Raw genomic sequence first — 16,886 nt, forward strand, 5'->3', positions numbered from 1 at the left:
GCTAATATTCTTTCTACAAATACAGCAGAAAGTATCTTAAAAATGCTGTAAAAAGCCAATACCACTGTAGCAGAATGTCAAATTAGATGTCCTAGCAGAATTTTTCAACAACCTTTTTGAGTCTGAGGAAAAAAACAGGGCCTGAGTTGTGACTGTAATAGCTCCATATCTTACCATGTAATATGATAAGAAGAATGCTAGTATACCACTTGCTTTTCTATGTATAATGTAGAACGTACTAGGAATCCATGAAGGATATTCACTCATCCTCAACTATTTCACTGTACGTTTTCATCTTTGAGTTTATAAGGGAAGTAAAGAACATAAACATGGCAAAATGTTATGTTCGCAATCAAATAGAATAGATTGTTTAGGATGCAAAATACTAGCAAAAATGCAGCAAAGCTATTTTCATAAATGTAGGGAATTGATTTATTAACTGAGTACTATTTTTTTTATTTTATTATTTTAAGAGTGAATGTTTTTGCAGGATACAAGGTCTAAACCCAGAAGTTATTCCTTTATGTTTTTTCCCTAATTTGAAAAAGTACTCCTATTATATAAAACATGGATTTATGTGATACAGTATATACAAGGAAGAAGTAATTCTTCCAAGCACTCATGAATTCCCCAAGTTTTCATCCCACTGAGATATTCAGTTTTAAGTTAATGTAAACTTTTCTGGTTTGATTTGCTATAGACAAGGTCCATCGCTAAGAGTTTATTATTTCTTACTAAAGTTTATGATACCTTATACCAGTTTCACCTAAACATTTTTGCTTACTAAGACATTAGTAGTAGTTCAGCTACTCATTCATGCAGATTTTTTCTGAATGCAGGCATTCAAATCTGGGAATACTGGGAATTCAAATCCCGAGACAGAACATTTGCTTCTAAATCCTATCACTTCTTTGAAGAATAAGTGTTGCTGCCTACTGTATATTATGCTGAGCTCTTATACATTCTCCAGCCCCTCAATAAAATTAGAAGAGGTGCTTCTCTAACATGCTGTCTGCCAAAAGCATCTCCACTGTATTCACTGCTATCATTATGTGCATATATTTTACATTATTTGATAGCATGTAAAAACATATTCAGATTCTGTCCAGATATAAAATATTAAGTGAGGCATCATTGCAAATAGGTCAGAGAAAACTTTCCATTTTTATTTTTGACAAACCAAATAACATATACTGACGGGATCAAAGAGATAAGCAAGAAATGTAACTTACTGGGTGGGCTCAAACACCACCATATAGAAGTTAAATCTTATATTCTCTACATAAAAAATGCACATGCAGGGGAATTTTTTATAGCTATTTACTGTGATCAATCCCATATAGATCTTTAGGATCCTTGTTTAAAAAATATTCAACCCCCAGTATCTGCTTGCTCTATTTCTGGTCATAGCTTCAGATTTTATACTCTTCAAGAAATGGACTTTACATTCACTGTAAGGCTGGTCTCTCAGAAAAGAACCAGAGTTCCTCACTTCTCCCAGTTTTCTTTTAAATAGAAGGTTAGGAAGAAGGCTGTCAACAATTTATTAGCCTTTCTGGACTGTCTCAGTGAAACTGGCTAAATTAAATGCCCCTGGTTTCATGTCCTCTGGCTTGGAAGAGTGAGACTAAAAACAGATAGTTTATCCTTGTTAGATGAGTTGGACTCAGTGATCAAGTAAGACCATTAACCAGTGCCTGAGAGGGGCAGGAGATTTGCAATGCAAAAGATTCTGCAGCCCTACTTAAAGCACTAATATTAAGTCTTTATTAGGAATACATCCACAAGGCTCTGGAGCGAGTCCAGAGAAGAGCAACAAAGCTGGTGACAGGGCTGGAGAACAGGCCTTATGAGGAGCGGCTGAGAGAGCTGGGGGTGTTTAGCCTGGAGAAGAGGAGGCTGAGAGGAGACCTCATTGTTCTCTACAACTACCTGAAAGGAGGTTGTAGAAAGGAGGGTGCTGGCCTCTTCTCCCAAGTGACAGGGGACAGGACAAGAGGGAATGGCCTCAAGCGCTGCCAGGGGAGATTCAGGCTGTACATTAGGAAAAATTTTTTCACAGAAAGGGTCATTGGGCACTGGAACAGGCTGCCCAGGGAGGTGGTTGAGTTGCCTTCCCTGCAGGTGTTTAAGGGATGGGTGGACGAGGTGCTGAGGGCCATAGTTTAGTGGTTGATAGGAATGGTTGGACTCGATGATCCGGTGGGTCTCTTCCAACCTGGTTATTCTATGATTCTATATAGGACTCCAAACTGAAAGAAAAGGTGGTGAGATGATGTAGTTATACTGTCTTGAGATGGTAAACTGAAACTTCCCAGGTCTTCCAAGTGTTTTACTATATGCCTGAGTTTTACTTTGGCTTTCTGTTTGAGCTAAACAAAATGAGACCACAGCCAAATATCTATCAAATACAGAACGAATCCAGATTCAGTATCATGCATATGGGGTGTGTGCATGCCTCCTCAGTGGAAAAGATGCCACAAATGATACTACTGTTCCTTTTGCACTCCTTTTTCTGCGCACGTGACAGGACAGCATTAATCCCCAAATGGACACATTTATTACCTGAATAAAGGCTGCTTGAGATATTCATTGTTTGCAGATAGTTATGACAGCGTTCTTTATGTTCTTCCAAAGAGCTGCGCTGCTTATAGCTACGACCACAGTATCCACACTTATGAGGTTTGCCAACTGGAGAAAACACAATTAATTGAGAAAGATTCAGGAGAGGTATTCAACAGCATATTAATTATGGTAACAACAGGGGGAAAAAAAGGCCACTTTGAAAATAAACCCATGCTGTGATGAACTGAAGAAAGATTTTGTCAATTTGAAAAAAAAAAAGAAAAAAAACCCTAATGGAAAACGAGCTGTATATCTTTACATCAACAGGCCAGTTCTGTAGGTGCTGCAAGCTGATTTCAGATGATTCGTATCAGATAAGGAAAATGACATTAAATCTTCAAAACCAGCACCTACACAAGTCAAAAACTGAGACAAAACTGAGTGTTGATGATTAGGTGCCTAGCTCCCACAGAGACTGCCAATAGGAGAACATGTGGTGTAGGTAGACACCTGCCCGTGGCTGGATGTGACTCCTGATGTAACCAGAACCAGTACAACTCTTTTAGGACAATGTTAAATTGCACACATTTTCTGCTTCTGGAAATCAGAAAGAGATGGCACGACTTTTTTTTTTTTTTAAATTACAACAATCCAGATCTATGTAGTTCCAGGAATTTCACAGTCACTATAAAGTTTCATGGACTTCTGGACCCAAATTTTCTGTCTTGGAGTGACAAGACCATCACCTTATATGTGATTTCACAATTTTAGATGGTTTTACAGCTTAACTTTCAAATTTTGCTTACAAATTCTTGTGTGAAAATCAGACTTGGACATCAAACGTGTTTGATAATGTATTGACGTCGGTTTTCCCATTGCAGGAATTAATCACCATCTACAGTTTATGCATTGTGTCTTTAGCTATGGGATCCTCAGAGTTTGCTGAAAGTGTCCAGGAGTAATTTCATGTACATGTGAAAAAATTTTGTTTAAATTTCTGCAGTCATGAAAATCAGTAACAGTAAGGGAGAAGAAGGCAAAATATTTTAAAGTTGTGCTTTCATGAATCTGGCCAGAACAGAAGAAGGAGAACTTATTTTGGGCACCTGGGACCACCACTAGGGATCTTATTACTAATGTGTGTGACAGAGAATAATTTCCTTAGTTTTGTGAAACACAAACATTTTACTTTGAGTACTCCCTTTCTATTACCAAAACTTGGTCCCAAAGGCAGCTTTCACATGTAAAGTTACCAGTATCAGTTCCAGCAATGTGATTTGGAGGTTTCCTGTCCAAGTAACAGTATGCATTTCCAGCTTAGCTTGGAAAATAAGATGAGATGGCATTCTGCTTTTAAAGGGACTTTAAAGGTGTTAAACTGGTTTTGCTTCACAGAAGGTATGTGACTATGGCTTCTGTCAAACACTAAGAGGTTTGTGGTAACAGAAAAGCACGTTATTGAAAAATATTTATTCAGATCTCCATTTTACTGTTGAGACAAAACACTGAAAAAATCAGCAGGGTCTTCTTTTTGGAAGATTATTATCTTTCTCTCTCCCACCCTCTCCTCTTCTCCACTCTTTCTCTTACAAATTTTTGTAATAATAAGGTGTCACAAGTAACTGCTGCAAAATGTTGTAGGTGGTGTTCACTCCTTAGGTCAAGAATGACTACCAGACTAGAGTTTTTTTGAGACTTCGTGACTTAAAAACTACTGTGTTTAGACTTTATATTATCTTTATATGTGAATAAATGCCATCCAAACCCTAAAGCACTCATCGGCTTTAATTCATATTCGTAGTTCCATGAAATGGATTACTCACATGAGGTTTGTAAGATGAAACTGTAATACAGAAACTTTTAATCAGCCAAGAAGTATGTGAGAAAACCCAGTACTTCTGGTGAAGGATCACAAGCGTGAGGCAAGTTTAGTAATTTCTTTGCTGCTAAAATATCGTGGCCGGCTCACAGCTTGGTTAACCCCAATGTGGGTCAACTTGCCTTCCCAGGGTGAGAAGACCTCATGGGCTTGGGGGCCGTGGATATCTCTGTCTCCTCAATGGGTGCAGTGATGAGCATCCCTGGATCATCCCGCACCTTCACTTACCGGAGTGAGTCCTCAGGTGTCCCGTGAGGGCATCCCTGCGACGGCACGCGTAGTTACACAGGTGGCACTTGAAGGGCTTTTCACCCGAGTGCAACTTTATGTGGCGCAGAAGGTTGCCCTTCTGTGTAAAGGAAGCTCCACACTGATTGCACTGGAAAGGGCGTTCTCCTACAGGGAAAAGGAGAAAATATGTGAGAACAAAAAACCTTATGCGGTAACAAGAGAAAGATTTCAGTGAGAAAGTTGTTTTCTCACTGCTGCTCTGTGACTTCCACCGGCTGCAGGTTTGATATAACATGAGGCTTTCAGACTAAACCTGCCAGTTTCTTAATGCTTCACTGGCTGGGTCAATTTGATCTGAAAATCTAATTTTTTTTTTTCTAAATCAGAATGGCACATCACAATGCAAATTCAAACTCATTTAAATAAAGTGACTGCAACATTTTGTGTTGAAGAGCCACTCTTCCTGATCAGCAGTTTTGGAATAAACCAATATCCAATTTTGCATGTTGTGGCATTTGGTGGGGTTTTTAATGTGGCTTTTTTCAAAGGGTCTTTAAAATATGCCACTGAAGCAGCAAAATAAAAAGGAAACTCATTAAAAATGCATTTCAGGATCACAAGTTCATTTCAGCGTTACATTCTTATATTTAAATGAAAGGCACTTCATTATAACAGTTATAATAACTTCTTTTCATTTACATTTTCCCTGTATTTTCCCTTTCAATTTCTTCTCCATTACCTGTCTGTCCCTAAGCAGCCAAATCAGGAAAGAGACAGAGAAAGAGACAGAAAGAGAGAGAGTAAAATCACATAAGTTAAGACAGTGCAAAGGAAGCTCTGTACTTCCATGCCAAGGTCTCTACCCTTCTCTAGGTACGGTAACAGAGGAGCTGCACAGATGGGCTCTACTGGTCAACCTTTGGACAAACAGGGGATAAAACTTGAAGAGATATGGCCCTGATTTGTCTAAACTGGTATCTGTTATCAAGGAAGCAAATGAACTAGTTTGCGAAAATTTATATGGCTGTTTGATTTTTAGTGCTGTTTAAAATCAATATGCTCATTTATTTGTTCAGTTTTTTTTCTCCCCTTCTTTATTGAAAACATACAAGGCCTTTTCTTGAGTCATTGGGAAATAAAATATCTTATGTTTTCAGTTGTACCAGATAGGAATAGAGGAAAAAATCATACATGAGAGCACTCCATCAACAGGAATGCCTCTTCCATGCTCATTTCTTCGTAGCCCTCAATTGAGTCAAACCAGACTTTGGAACTCATTTGCTGAATTCAGTTTCTCTTAGACATAAATGTACTCTGCTATAGTAATTATAATACACTGACAATATAAGAAACAGCCCAGACATGACTTGATCTTAGTTTTTGTTTTCTTTATACAGCAATAATATATAGTTCAGTGCTGAAGTTAAAATATGAAAAAAAATATAAAAGTTAAGCAATTGCTTTCTTTTCTGTCACTTAACCATCATGTATTAATTTGCACATCTAGGACTGACTCATATGTCCATAAATGTGCATATGTGTGCTGCATGATAATTTTTGATTTTTAGGTAACTCAGCAGAACAGCTGAAAATCAATTAGATAGCAGTGCAGTCCCAACACAAAAATCTGGAAACTCTGCCACCAGGGCTAGCAGCTTTAGCATTCAGCAAACAGTAAAATTAATCTGCTTTATGGCAAGGTATATTCATTGGTCAAACAGCTTCAGTTGGGTCAGCACAGTCCCTGTCAAGCCAAATGTGCTCACTGTTTTGTCATGAAGTAATTGTAGTCACTGCAACTGGTTCAACTGGGGTGACCCAGAAAAATGCCAACATTAGCCTTATGGGATTTTGCGCTGTACTTCATAACCCATGCATTGGAGTTGATAGGGGAAAAAGAAGATGGCTAAGAGTCTGTCTGCTTTACCTCTTAATCTTTGGGATGGTTAATTAGCACAGAAGATATTTTTTAGAAACGGACTGAAACAGTAACGAAGTTAGTTTGTATAGGGGGAGGACAAATTCAGAAGAAATGTTAATTCTCACTTGAAAGCTTTTCCATCTTTCTCATTTCTGTTATTTTTACTCAGAGGAGCATAAGAGAAGAAAATGTGGATCATAAAAGTACTCCAGGAATGAAATGCAAAGCAAAATAGAAAGGAATGTATCTCCAGCCCACAACTCTTGCAATTATAGGGTGAAACCTTGTATTGGGTGAAGATGACAGAGAGATAGAACTTTTCAAATGAGACTTCTGCATACCAAATATTTCCACAAACTTACAATGTGATCAAATATAAGGCAACCTGCACAAGGCAAATGAGATTCATCACTGGAGGACCCTGAAACCATGTATAGCTCAGCCAGCCCTCGGTCACCCATGGTATCATTGCCAGGCTGGGGAACATCTGTGTTGTTTCAGGTATCTAACATGCCCAGAAAGCTCTCAGCCCTGCTAGGATAGAGCCAGTCCCCGATGGAAAGTTACTGAGTGTGGAACTATCCCCCTAAAATGAGGAAGGGACAGGATGGAATGAAAAAAAATACATAATGCATCTTTTGTTTGAACAATCAGCTTTATATGTTATTTTCTTGCTCATTCTGAACAGCACATGTCTACCCTGGGTGGATTTCACTACACAGTGTGTAGCTGTGCATGAATATGGGCCCAGAAGCAAAAAGTGCAATGAGGCTCTAAGTTGAATCAACTATCACTGCAGTGACCTGCAAGCCTTAGTGGCAGCATGGACCCAGGACTACTTATTCAGTGAAGAATATTTTATCATCTTAATTGAAGTCTTTCTCATTACTTAAACAATAAAGTGACAAAATCACATAATACTCAGAGATGTTCATGGCTATTTCTTCTCTCTTTTTTTTTAATGCTCATTCTTCAATCAGCATTAGTTTTTTAAATAAATTTGAGACCTTTAGACCCAATTAACAGGACATAATTGAACTAACCGGTGGTTTAAGTTAAAGCAGTGTACGTATAAGGAGAAAATAGATTTATACATACACGTGTATATGCACTTAAGTACATATGCACATATACATGTGCACACTGAGCAAGCAAAACCTGAACTATAACCTGAGGTCTCAGCATCAGGGGGAAGGAAGAGATTTGCCTCTCCTTTCTAAACTTCCTTTTTCTTTTAAACATCAAGCAAGACAGCAGCAAGATGGTGAAAATCAATGCCCTAAAAGCCTTGTGGAAGGAGAGCGGGGACAGGTGGGTAGCTGTGGCAGATGGGAGCAACAGGTAAAGCACTAGGAAGCAGTCAGTATACAGCTGCTTGCAGACAGGAGAGGGTAGAAATATCAGGTGCTGCCCTGCATATCTGCACTTGGCAGGTATATTCATTAAATGTAATTATGCCTTTTATCAGGTCAGGTAGTCATTTTATTTTGACATTTTAGTGTGCTGGAGTTTTGTTCACTTATCAAATATTTATTTAAGGAAACCTCACTGCATATGCAGGTTTTACATGAATTAGCACCAAAGTAATTCATTTGTGAGGCTTACTCCTTCATCAGACATGTATTGAAATGGTCTCCAGGTTAGTCAGTTAAATGTCTGTAATAGTATATCCTATTTCTACTTTTAATTTTTACAGCACAGCTGAAAGGAAAAGCAGTCACTACTGTTTCCCCATGACATCCCTTTAATTTAAACTACTAGCTCCAAGATTCCACTGCCTCTCCAGCCTCTGTAAGAGCACGAAAACTCACCCAGAGAGGCAGCTCAGGAGAGGAGCTGAAGGAAAGGTGGGAGGGAAGGCAAAGGCTTTCTTTCTATGGAAGGACCGGGGGAATCAACTTCACACCCTTTAGTTTTATTAAGTGTAACAGAAAGGGGTCCTGCTGAGCAAAGTGCAGCTCATGGGGTGTTTCCAGTGTAGGTTTTGACTATGTACTCAGATTAAAAAGAGGGTTCTACTGGCAAGGGGAGGGATGTGCAATGGGTAGAGAAGTCTCTGCAGAGGGTGGACAGTGCTTGTGTGGTAGAGCCTTGAGAACCTCTGGCAAGCATACTAGTCCCTCTGCCACGCAGGGACCTGGGGCAGCTTGAGGTCTGGTCCAGGGAAACTGGTGAGGTGCTGCCTGGGGATGCTGGAATGTGACAAAAACGCAGCTCAGCTGGTCCTCTGGAGACTCAGCCTTCTGGGTACTAACCAGTGCAGTAAAAACAAAGGCAGTTCCCAAAATTCAGATGTATGCCCACCCAGGCCATTCAGCCCTTGTGCAAACACTGCCTTTGACCCTCAGGTACCCAAAACAGCTCCTCCTAAGCAGTGGCAGTGTACTTTAAATAAAACAGCAGGGTCCTTAATCAAGCCCAAAGACGTCTACTTCATCTAAATATGTTTTAAGTTGTAACATTTTATTTCAAATACTAAAGCATCCTCTTCAAGCCCATGGATCTGTTTGATAGGCCTCGTATCCAATGTACCTCATTTCATTTAATATTTTTGAACATTTAAAAGATCACACTAACAGTAAAAAAAAATATAAAAAAAAGACAAATAAGAAGCCTTTTACTGTGTCTAAAAAATAGGCTACAACCTGTCTTATAAGGACAAATTCTGGCTTTTCCAGTAAAGATATGTGTCTACTCTTCTCTGGCAGAAGTATTTAATTGAAGAGTAATTTGAAGTAGGCAATGAACAGCATTGCTAATCATCACCAGTATGATGCTTCTGAATGTAGCAACCCATGTTACACTATCAGACTGCACCATTCCAGAGCCTGAACAGCCACGGTGACGATGAGAGACATGGATTTAGCACTGGAGGACATGGACAACACCTGGGGTCTTTAATAGATCCTCTCCATTAGACTCTGAAAACACTTTGTTAAACTCACTCCTTAGTATGCCTGGGGAGTGATCGAAACCTGATCGTGAGGATGCAGAGTAATAAACTATGTGTTCATTAGCACAGCTATTTCAGTGGAATCTAACCATTGGACAGGTTGTTCTTAGCTTAAAAATACTTAAAAATTCCCTCCAATTTGAATATTCATGAAAAAAAAGCCAATTTATTTATTTATTTTTAAAGTAACTTGTGTAGCACAGCAGTACCCTTCAGTTCTTTTTCTGACTATGGATGACCCTAGACTTTGGAAGCCTAATTTTTAAATAGCTTATACCAGGCAAGATGAGACTCACTTTGGTCTTTAATTCTTCACTTGTTTCAGCCTCTTAACTTTGCTCACTCTTTAAGTTTGTTTAGAATTAGAAAATCCAGGCAAAAAGACTCACAGCACAATATAATGAAAAATCATCCTTATAGAGCACAGCATCTTTACATCTCTTTTATTGTCTTAGTGGAAAAACTTTAGTCCAGATTTGACCAGCGACAATACATGCTTTTACTTCATGAAACATTTAACACAAAACTAACCTCTGTTTTTACCAATACTGCCAGTACAGTCTCTGAACATTGTGAACTCCCTATTCATTTTGCCAATCATTTTAATAATCACTGATCCATAATGGCCTCTTTTGCATTGCTGGAAACATTAGAACTGGGTCAATTTCAGCGTTAGTCACTTAAAATGTTTTTGGGTTTTTCTTCAATAATTCTTAGAAATGTCTTAGAAATTAATCAAGATTTCTTTGCTCTTTTTTTTCAGTTGGAATTTTTCATATCTCTTCAAACCAAACAACCTGGACATCCCTTTAGACGTCAGTTTTGTTGTCAGCATAATGAACAACCGTTGACTCAACAAAAAAGAAATTATGCCTGTTTTCCTTTATGCTGACAAATCTTGTTCTTTTTTCCAATTTCTAGCTCAATAGATGGACTTACATCAAGAAGAAATCCCAATTCCTGTGCTTTCTGGAATGGAGTAATACAATAATTAAGTTCCAAATGCCCACCAATGCTGCATTATCTTACAAGAGTCAACATGTACATGATAGTCACAGAAGATTAGTCTCAGTTCCTAATGTGGGGCCAATTCTTGTCAACTAAAGGAAAAACTATGGCAGGCCTTACCAGTGTGGCTTCGTTTGTGAACCATGAGCACATTGGGACCGATGCAAATTATCCCACAGATATCACATTTTAGCTTTCCGTTAGGAAGTCGAATGCCTCCAACTCCTGACATAGCCTTGCTGCCTGGGCCATTGTGTGAGCCATTCATTTTCTCTCCCGAGGTATCAAGCATTCGTAAATCCTCTGCACATTCTTCCCCATTCATTTCACAGGCACGCCCATTCTCTTCATCACTCTGAGTCTCTATTTTAATATTACCAGCTGAAAAAAACAATACAGGATGCCACTCAGTTTTGTTACAGAATAGATATGGTGGCAGAGAAACAAACACATCAAAGGAGGTAACTTCTAAACAGTATGTGCAATATGTCTAAATAACAAAAGCTACAAACATGACTACATGTCTACAGGCAATGCAGTGAGCTTGTAACACATGGAGCAATGAACACTGAATATCAGCAAGACAAATACAAGGCTTCCAGGGAGCTGCGAATCCAAACATTACAAATCTGTTCCTCGGTCACTTTGAGACTTTTGGATTTGTAATATTCATTTGAAGGATTCAGGCTAATAAGAAAGAAATTTATAATAAATCCACTGCACGTGGATTTGTCAAAACTATTGTGAAAGTAACTCATCAAAGACAATGGATGAAAATTTTATTGAAAACGCAACATTCTTCACTTGGCAGGAAGATTTTGAGGGTTGTACTGAATCCAAATATTTGGTTTGCAGTTCTATGGGGTAAGCAAGGAAAAGGGCAAAGCATAGAGTACAAACACTGATAAAGAAACCAGGGTGGGGAAGAATGAAAGGAAGAATTTAAAAACAGTAAACAGCATTACAGGAAATTATAACAGGGATAATTGTGGCTTTAGGACAGGACAGCAGGATTAGGACCACTGAGTAAGAGGAGAGAATCGCTAGGTTCATGAACTACTATTAAAAAAAAAACAGTTGAATCAGCAAAGGTGTGTGGGAGAATGGTTTTGATTTTATTGGACAAGTCCTTTGTGTTATAACCCGACAGGTAACAATTACTTTGGAAAAAAAAAATAATCGGTAAACAAACAACAATTAACAGATGGTATGACTAGCTAAACAGAAGTGATCTACACTATTCTAACCCTATGCTGCTGCTTTCATTGTGGCAAATGGAAGCAATAGAACTACTTGGCTTGAGTGTATGATGGATTTTCAATAATTCGCACACCATTTTTTTCTCTTAATTATAAAAATAATAATTTGAATATAAATATATTCATACAAAATAGTTACAAGCTCTTTGCATGCCAAGGATTTGGAGAAGGTGGCTTTTTGAAGTAGGCTTTATGTTAAGTTAAAACAAAATACATGTAAATGAAGCAAAAAGCTCAAACTACTTTAGCCCTTTGGTAGCATCTGCAGATAAACGTACATTACAGAGAAGTGAAATGACACAAACAAAAATCATGAAAGCAGGAACTGGATGGAAATGCTCTGTAGTGAGCTGCGTTTGCAGTATACTTACGGGAAAAAGATTTGGGAATTATTGCATGAAAGTCCCTAAAGCCTTCTGTACCGTATGCAGCTGCAATAAAGAAGGTAAACAGGATGCTGGTTTGTGAAACTGCTAGCAGTAAATGTAAAAGAAGATGGCATTATTGTTATAAGAGAAATACCAAACAGAAAGACAGAACTATCGTAGCACAAGCAACACAAGCAGTTTAGGACGAAGCAGGAACAGCAGCAGGACAGTTGGCAGGGGAATCCTGACCTCCCCAGAACAACTCCCATTTGTAAAAATGCCCTTTTCTTCCAAAGCATCCAACAAGTTTTATCATGTTTTCTAAATGCATAATCTCTCTTGTTTATCCCCTTGCTCACAGGTTAACTTCTGCTGAAGTCAAAAGGAACTTTTGCTACATTGTCTTGAAAGGCTCAATGGGAGCAGAGAAGCTAATCCAGCCTTCTCCCGCCCCAAGGGAAACCACAGGCACTACAGTGCAAGCTTCTTCTCAAGTTTTATCTTTTGCCAATGTGCCCTCTTTGTATGCCAGACATCTATCTCTTCTTTATACATTCTTGTTTTAGTCACCTCAATTATATAAAGTGAAATTGCGTTGTTTTCTGTTCACATCTGATGGTCTTATGCAATGGAAGAAGAGGGAGTTCAATTATATATTTATTATTCTGTATAATGGCATATTTTTTGTTTGGATTTCTAAGCTTTATATTCAAGATGTATCTACACAAAAGTAGCAGCATAAACATACTGGACACTGCATATTATGGACAGTCAAGTCCAAATTAACATGCCCTGGGGTACACTGATACAAGTAATCATGGAGTTCCTTTCTTGCCATAAGCAGTGAGAGCTGATGAATGTTGAAGCCTTGCCCGGGGTCCTCAGAGATATTTAACAGCTCTAATTAACAAACAAAATTTCTTCATGGTCAAACTTAGCGCTTTTTGCAAATGTGCTTTGCAAATGAAAAATGGTGAAAAAAGCTCACTGATGTAGGAGGCACAAGAGAGAGAAATCACACCAGTAGAAATAATAAGGATTTTCATTAAATTGCAATGACAGGCTATACTTTTTTTTTTTTTTCTGGAGACTTAGACTGAAAATAAATATCAACGGGGTTTCTATTTCTTTTGTGAGAGACATTCTTCTCTCTCCCTTTCTATAGTGGGTAAAATCACTCTTGGAGCACTGATAACACCTGGGAATTGGACTTTTCAGATGCACTGATCAAGAACATTTTCAGTATTTGTTTCTCAAACACTTACCCATGGGCTTTTCTAACATCATGAATACATTACTCATTAATTAATTTACTTCAATTAGTAGGATATGACCTTAAAAGGCTCTGTATTTTACTCTCTTTTTAGGTATCATTGCAATCCAAGGGATTTTTATTTTGTGTACCACTGTCACTGAGTGCACAAAAAGTGTGAGTGTGGAGTGCACAAGTGTCACTGAACTGACAGCTCTGCCTTTCTCCCTTTTTATCTACCCAGAATGTGGAAACATCTCCCAAAAGTGCACCACTGGGTGGGTCCTTTGAGCTCTCTGATATTTACTGGGAGCTTCATACAAGATTTTGTGAAGAGCGCTTGAAATTTATGCTACAAATGCTATTCTGTATTCTATGGTTAAAGGTGGTTTATGCAAATCTTTGTGGAAAAAAAAAGAATTGACATGTTAAAGGGGAAAGGGGTAACAATATGATTTGTCACTGAAGAGCAGTGTGGCTGGTTTAGAATGAGACTCGTGCTGGAACAGTTGGAAAGGGCAGGATGGAGGGTGAAGAGACAGTGTCACACTTCCCTGGAAAGAATTGAGCAATGTGGAGAGGGAAGGAAGGCATTTTGCAATGAATGAAAGAGTCAGTAGTAGGAGAAAGGAGAAAGCAAATGGAGCTCCTGGGAAAAAGGACACACAGGATGTTTTTTAAAGGACAGATATATAAGCAGTTGGAAGAAAAGGCTTGTGAAGCATTAGTAATTTTTTTCCATCAATTTCCAATTTACCTTCTCTTATAGCTATGGAACTCCTTCCCTGAGGTAGCTATGGAACTCCTTCCTTTCAATTTTGTGAGACTTTGGCATCAGTGCAGGTTTAAGTATCTGGGCCAAAATCCCATTTGGAATGGAGTATTCACCTCCCAAGTCATATTCTTCTACAGTGGAATTTATAAAGGAGAAAAAAGCATAAGATGTGGCTATCGAAGGAATTTAGAGAATAGTAGAGAAAGACAAATCACACTGCAGTTTCTGGGGCATTTTACCAACAGAGTTTCCGAAGTTCCTTTCTTTTTAATGAGATTTCCATATTGGTCTTTGTTATAGTGCACCAAATTCCAGCAACTGGCTATGACATGAAAGCCAAACCTTTCCCCTTTTCACTTTACATCATGGTCATCTACTGTGGCATCATCTCTGTTATCACCACAGAAGAGCACTGAAGGTGGAGGATGCCATTCTCAGAAATGTAAGACATACATGCAAGTTGCTTGTCCACAGCATATTTAAGGAGTCAGTATTTGCTGGTTAATATTGACAACAACAAAGACTGATACTTTAATTTAAATTATGTTTCCACTAATAGTATTTTTCCCTTATGAGCTCCTGAAGTGACATCAAGAAGCAGGTAGGTGTAAAAAAAGCCAAAAAAAGGTCTTAGTGGAGCAACCATACTTAGGTATGCAATGGCCTTAGCCCTTCTTCAGTAAAATTCAGAAAACACAACATAGCATAGGTGGGACTGAATCAAAATAACTAGTTATTTAAATGCATTCAATTGCTGCCAAAAATGACTGGTTTTCCCTCTCCTTTCCATAGTCTACATTGCCCAGTTAATCAAGCATTTGTGACATCTGCACAAACAAAATGCTGAAAGTTAGGGGCCAGCTCAGAACTGCCTAAAATGTTAAAGCTTACAATGCAACTTAATTGCTATGCTAAAAAAGAAACACATGAATAAATAAAAGAGGCTGTATGAAGCCCATGTTACAGAAGCTGTTATGTAGGGCTTCCATTAAAAAAGGACCCAGCATTCACTGTGTCACAGGACAGGGAGACTAGTAGCGCAACATGAGGCAACTGTCCAAGACCAATGAGGCAGCCCAGCAAAACACAGTGCTGGCACATTATTTTTCACTTGAGAGAGCTGAAGTCTTTACCATAGGCTGCAACATGGCAAAAAGGGGGAAACAAATAAAAATGAAGTCTTCTTAATGAGAGGCTCTCAGCTGACTTTTTAAAGGGAAACAAAAATAACAGAAAGAAGAGTAGTAGCAGGAACTGCTGGGGCACACCTGCAGGTAGAGCAAACTGGTGCTGATGGATAAGGAGATCCTCCCTGCAGGGTCCATGCTACCCCTCCTTTGACTCCAAGTGTCAATCAGTCCTTGGCAGCCAATTCCTTCCCTACTCTAATTTTGGCTTTCAATCAAATGTATATTATTCCAGAAACACAGGCGTCCCCAGATAAGCTATCTCCCACAGGACAACCAGTGTGAGGAGCTCCACCCGTGTCATCACCCGTGCCTGCCGTTTCCTCCCCACTGATGCCTGCAGGGAGGTGTCTGATGTGCCAGAGCCCGTGCCAGCACCCATGGGTGTGCACAGCTCCGCTTCAGCTGCAAGGATCGTGAAGCTGTGCACACTGCTTTGCAAAACACATAAACATGGTTTTCTGGAGGCTGCAGTGAGGTAAAGCCATAGGGAATGCAAACAAGTGAATAAAACAACCAACAAACTATGTCCTTTCTAGGTACAAAAAATGACTTTTGCTCCATGGTGCTGACTCCTAGTCACGTCCCATTAGTTACCTACAGGAATCCTCTAATGTACTAGTAAAAATAGACAGGTTAAAGACAGATTTGAGTAATACCATTGAAATCTACTTACATTCTTGAATGCCTTTTACATATCTTTCTGAATTTGTGTTTCAGCAGGAAATGACCTGTAACCAAGCCAAGGGGCTGATCTAGCTCATATTTATTGTCTTTGTTGTGCTACTTGCTGGTACATTTTGTACTGGATTCAAGATGTTTTTTTCAAAGGACTATTAACTACCTTGTTGCTTGATGTTCATCATCTGAATTGCAAGTAAAACTAAGTTTAAAGGTAAGAGAAAGAGCATTATCAAGAAACGCCATGTTAAATCTATTTCTCAAGTTCCATGTGTATGTGCAACCCATGCTTCCTCTGTATGAAGTGTTCTGTGTCTTTTACTGCCTGCGTGATGGAGAAGCTACAGGAACTGCTGCAGGCTTGCCAGTAACAAACTTTATTGACACTTTTCTGTTTTGAGAAGTAAGCTGGGAAGATTTTCAGACTGGAGGGAAAGGTTTGCTGACAAATGGTGGCAAGAATAGAGCTTCTCATCCTCAACATCTTTGCCTCTTCTGCTTCTATCAGATTTTTTAATGTGGGCATTAAAGGATGAGGAAGCAGCAAAAGGGCATTTAGCAAGACATTTTTAAAAAGCAAAGTAACCTCAAGTAACAAGACACAACTGTGAGTAAAACCAGTACCATACCTGAAAACATTCTTGGTTTATACAAATGTGTCTGTGTGGATACAAATGCTTAGGTGGGAAGTATGGCACCTGTGAAGCGGTGTTCTCCAGAAAGGCTTTAGGCACAAACATTGTGGCTTATGCTCTTCCCCACACTGACAGTTACCCAAGACAAGCAGAGCCTCAGACATACAATAAT

At 38.9% G+C, this 16,886-nt stretch overlaps 1 protein-coding gene across 14 annotated transcripts in view; it reads right to left on the reverse strand.

Annotated features, from left to right (window-relative positions):
• Positions 1-16,886, reverse strand: part of IKZF1 (IKAROS family zinc finger 1) — a 66,553-nt gene that overhangs the window by 7,763 nt on the left and 41,904 nt on the right. For 8 of the 14 annotated variants that reach the window (XM_069853442.1, XM_069853437.1, XM_069853440.1 and 5 more), the window contains 4 exons: positions 12,188-12,247; positions 10,678-10,938; positions 4,673-4,840; positions 2,566-2,691 (listed from right to left, as the gene is read on the reverse strand). In XM_069853442.1, the coding sequence (XP_069709543.1) occupies positions 2,566-2,691; positions 4,673-4,840; positions 10,678-10,938; positions 12,188-12,247 (615 nt within the window). The remainder of the gene's footprint in view (positions 1-2,565; positions 2,692-4,672; positions 4,841-10,677; positions 10,939-12,187; positions 12,248-16,886) is intronic. The other 6 variants (XM_069853445.1, XM_069853438.1, XM_069853436.1 and 3 more) reach the window with 2 other exon arrangements.

Source organism: Phaenicophaeus curvirostris, chromosome 3, assembly GCF_032191515.1.
Source record: "Phaenicophaeus curvirostris isolate KB17595 chromosome 3, BPBGC_Pcur_1.0, whole genome shotgun sequence".
NCBI lineage: Eukaryota > Metazoa > Chordata > Aves > Cuculiformes > Cuculidae > Phaenicophaeus > Phaenicophaeus curvirostris.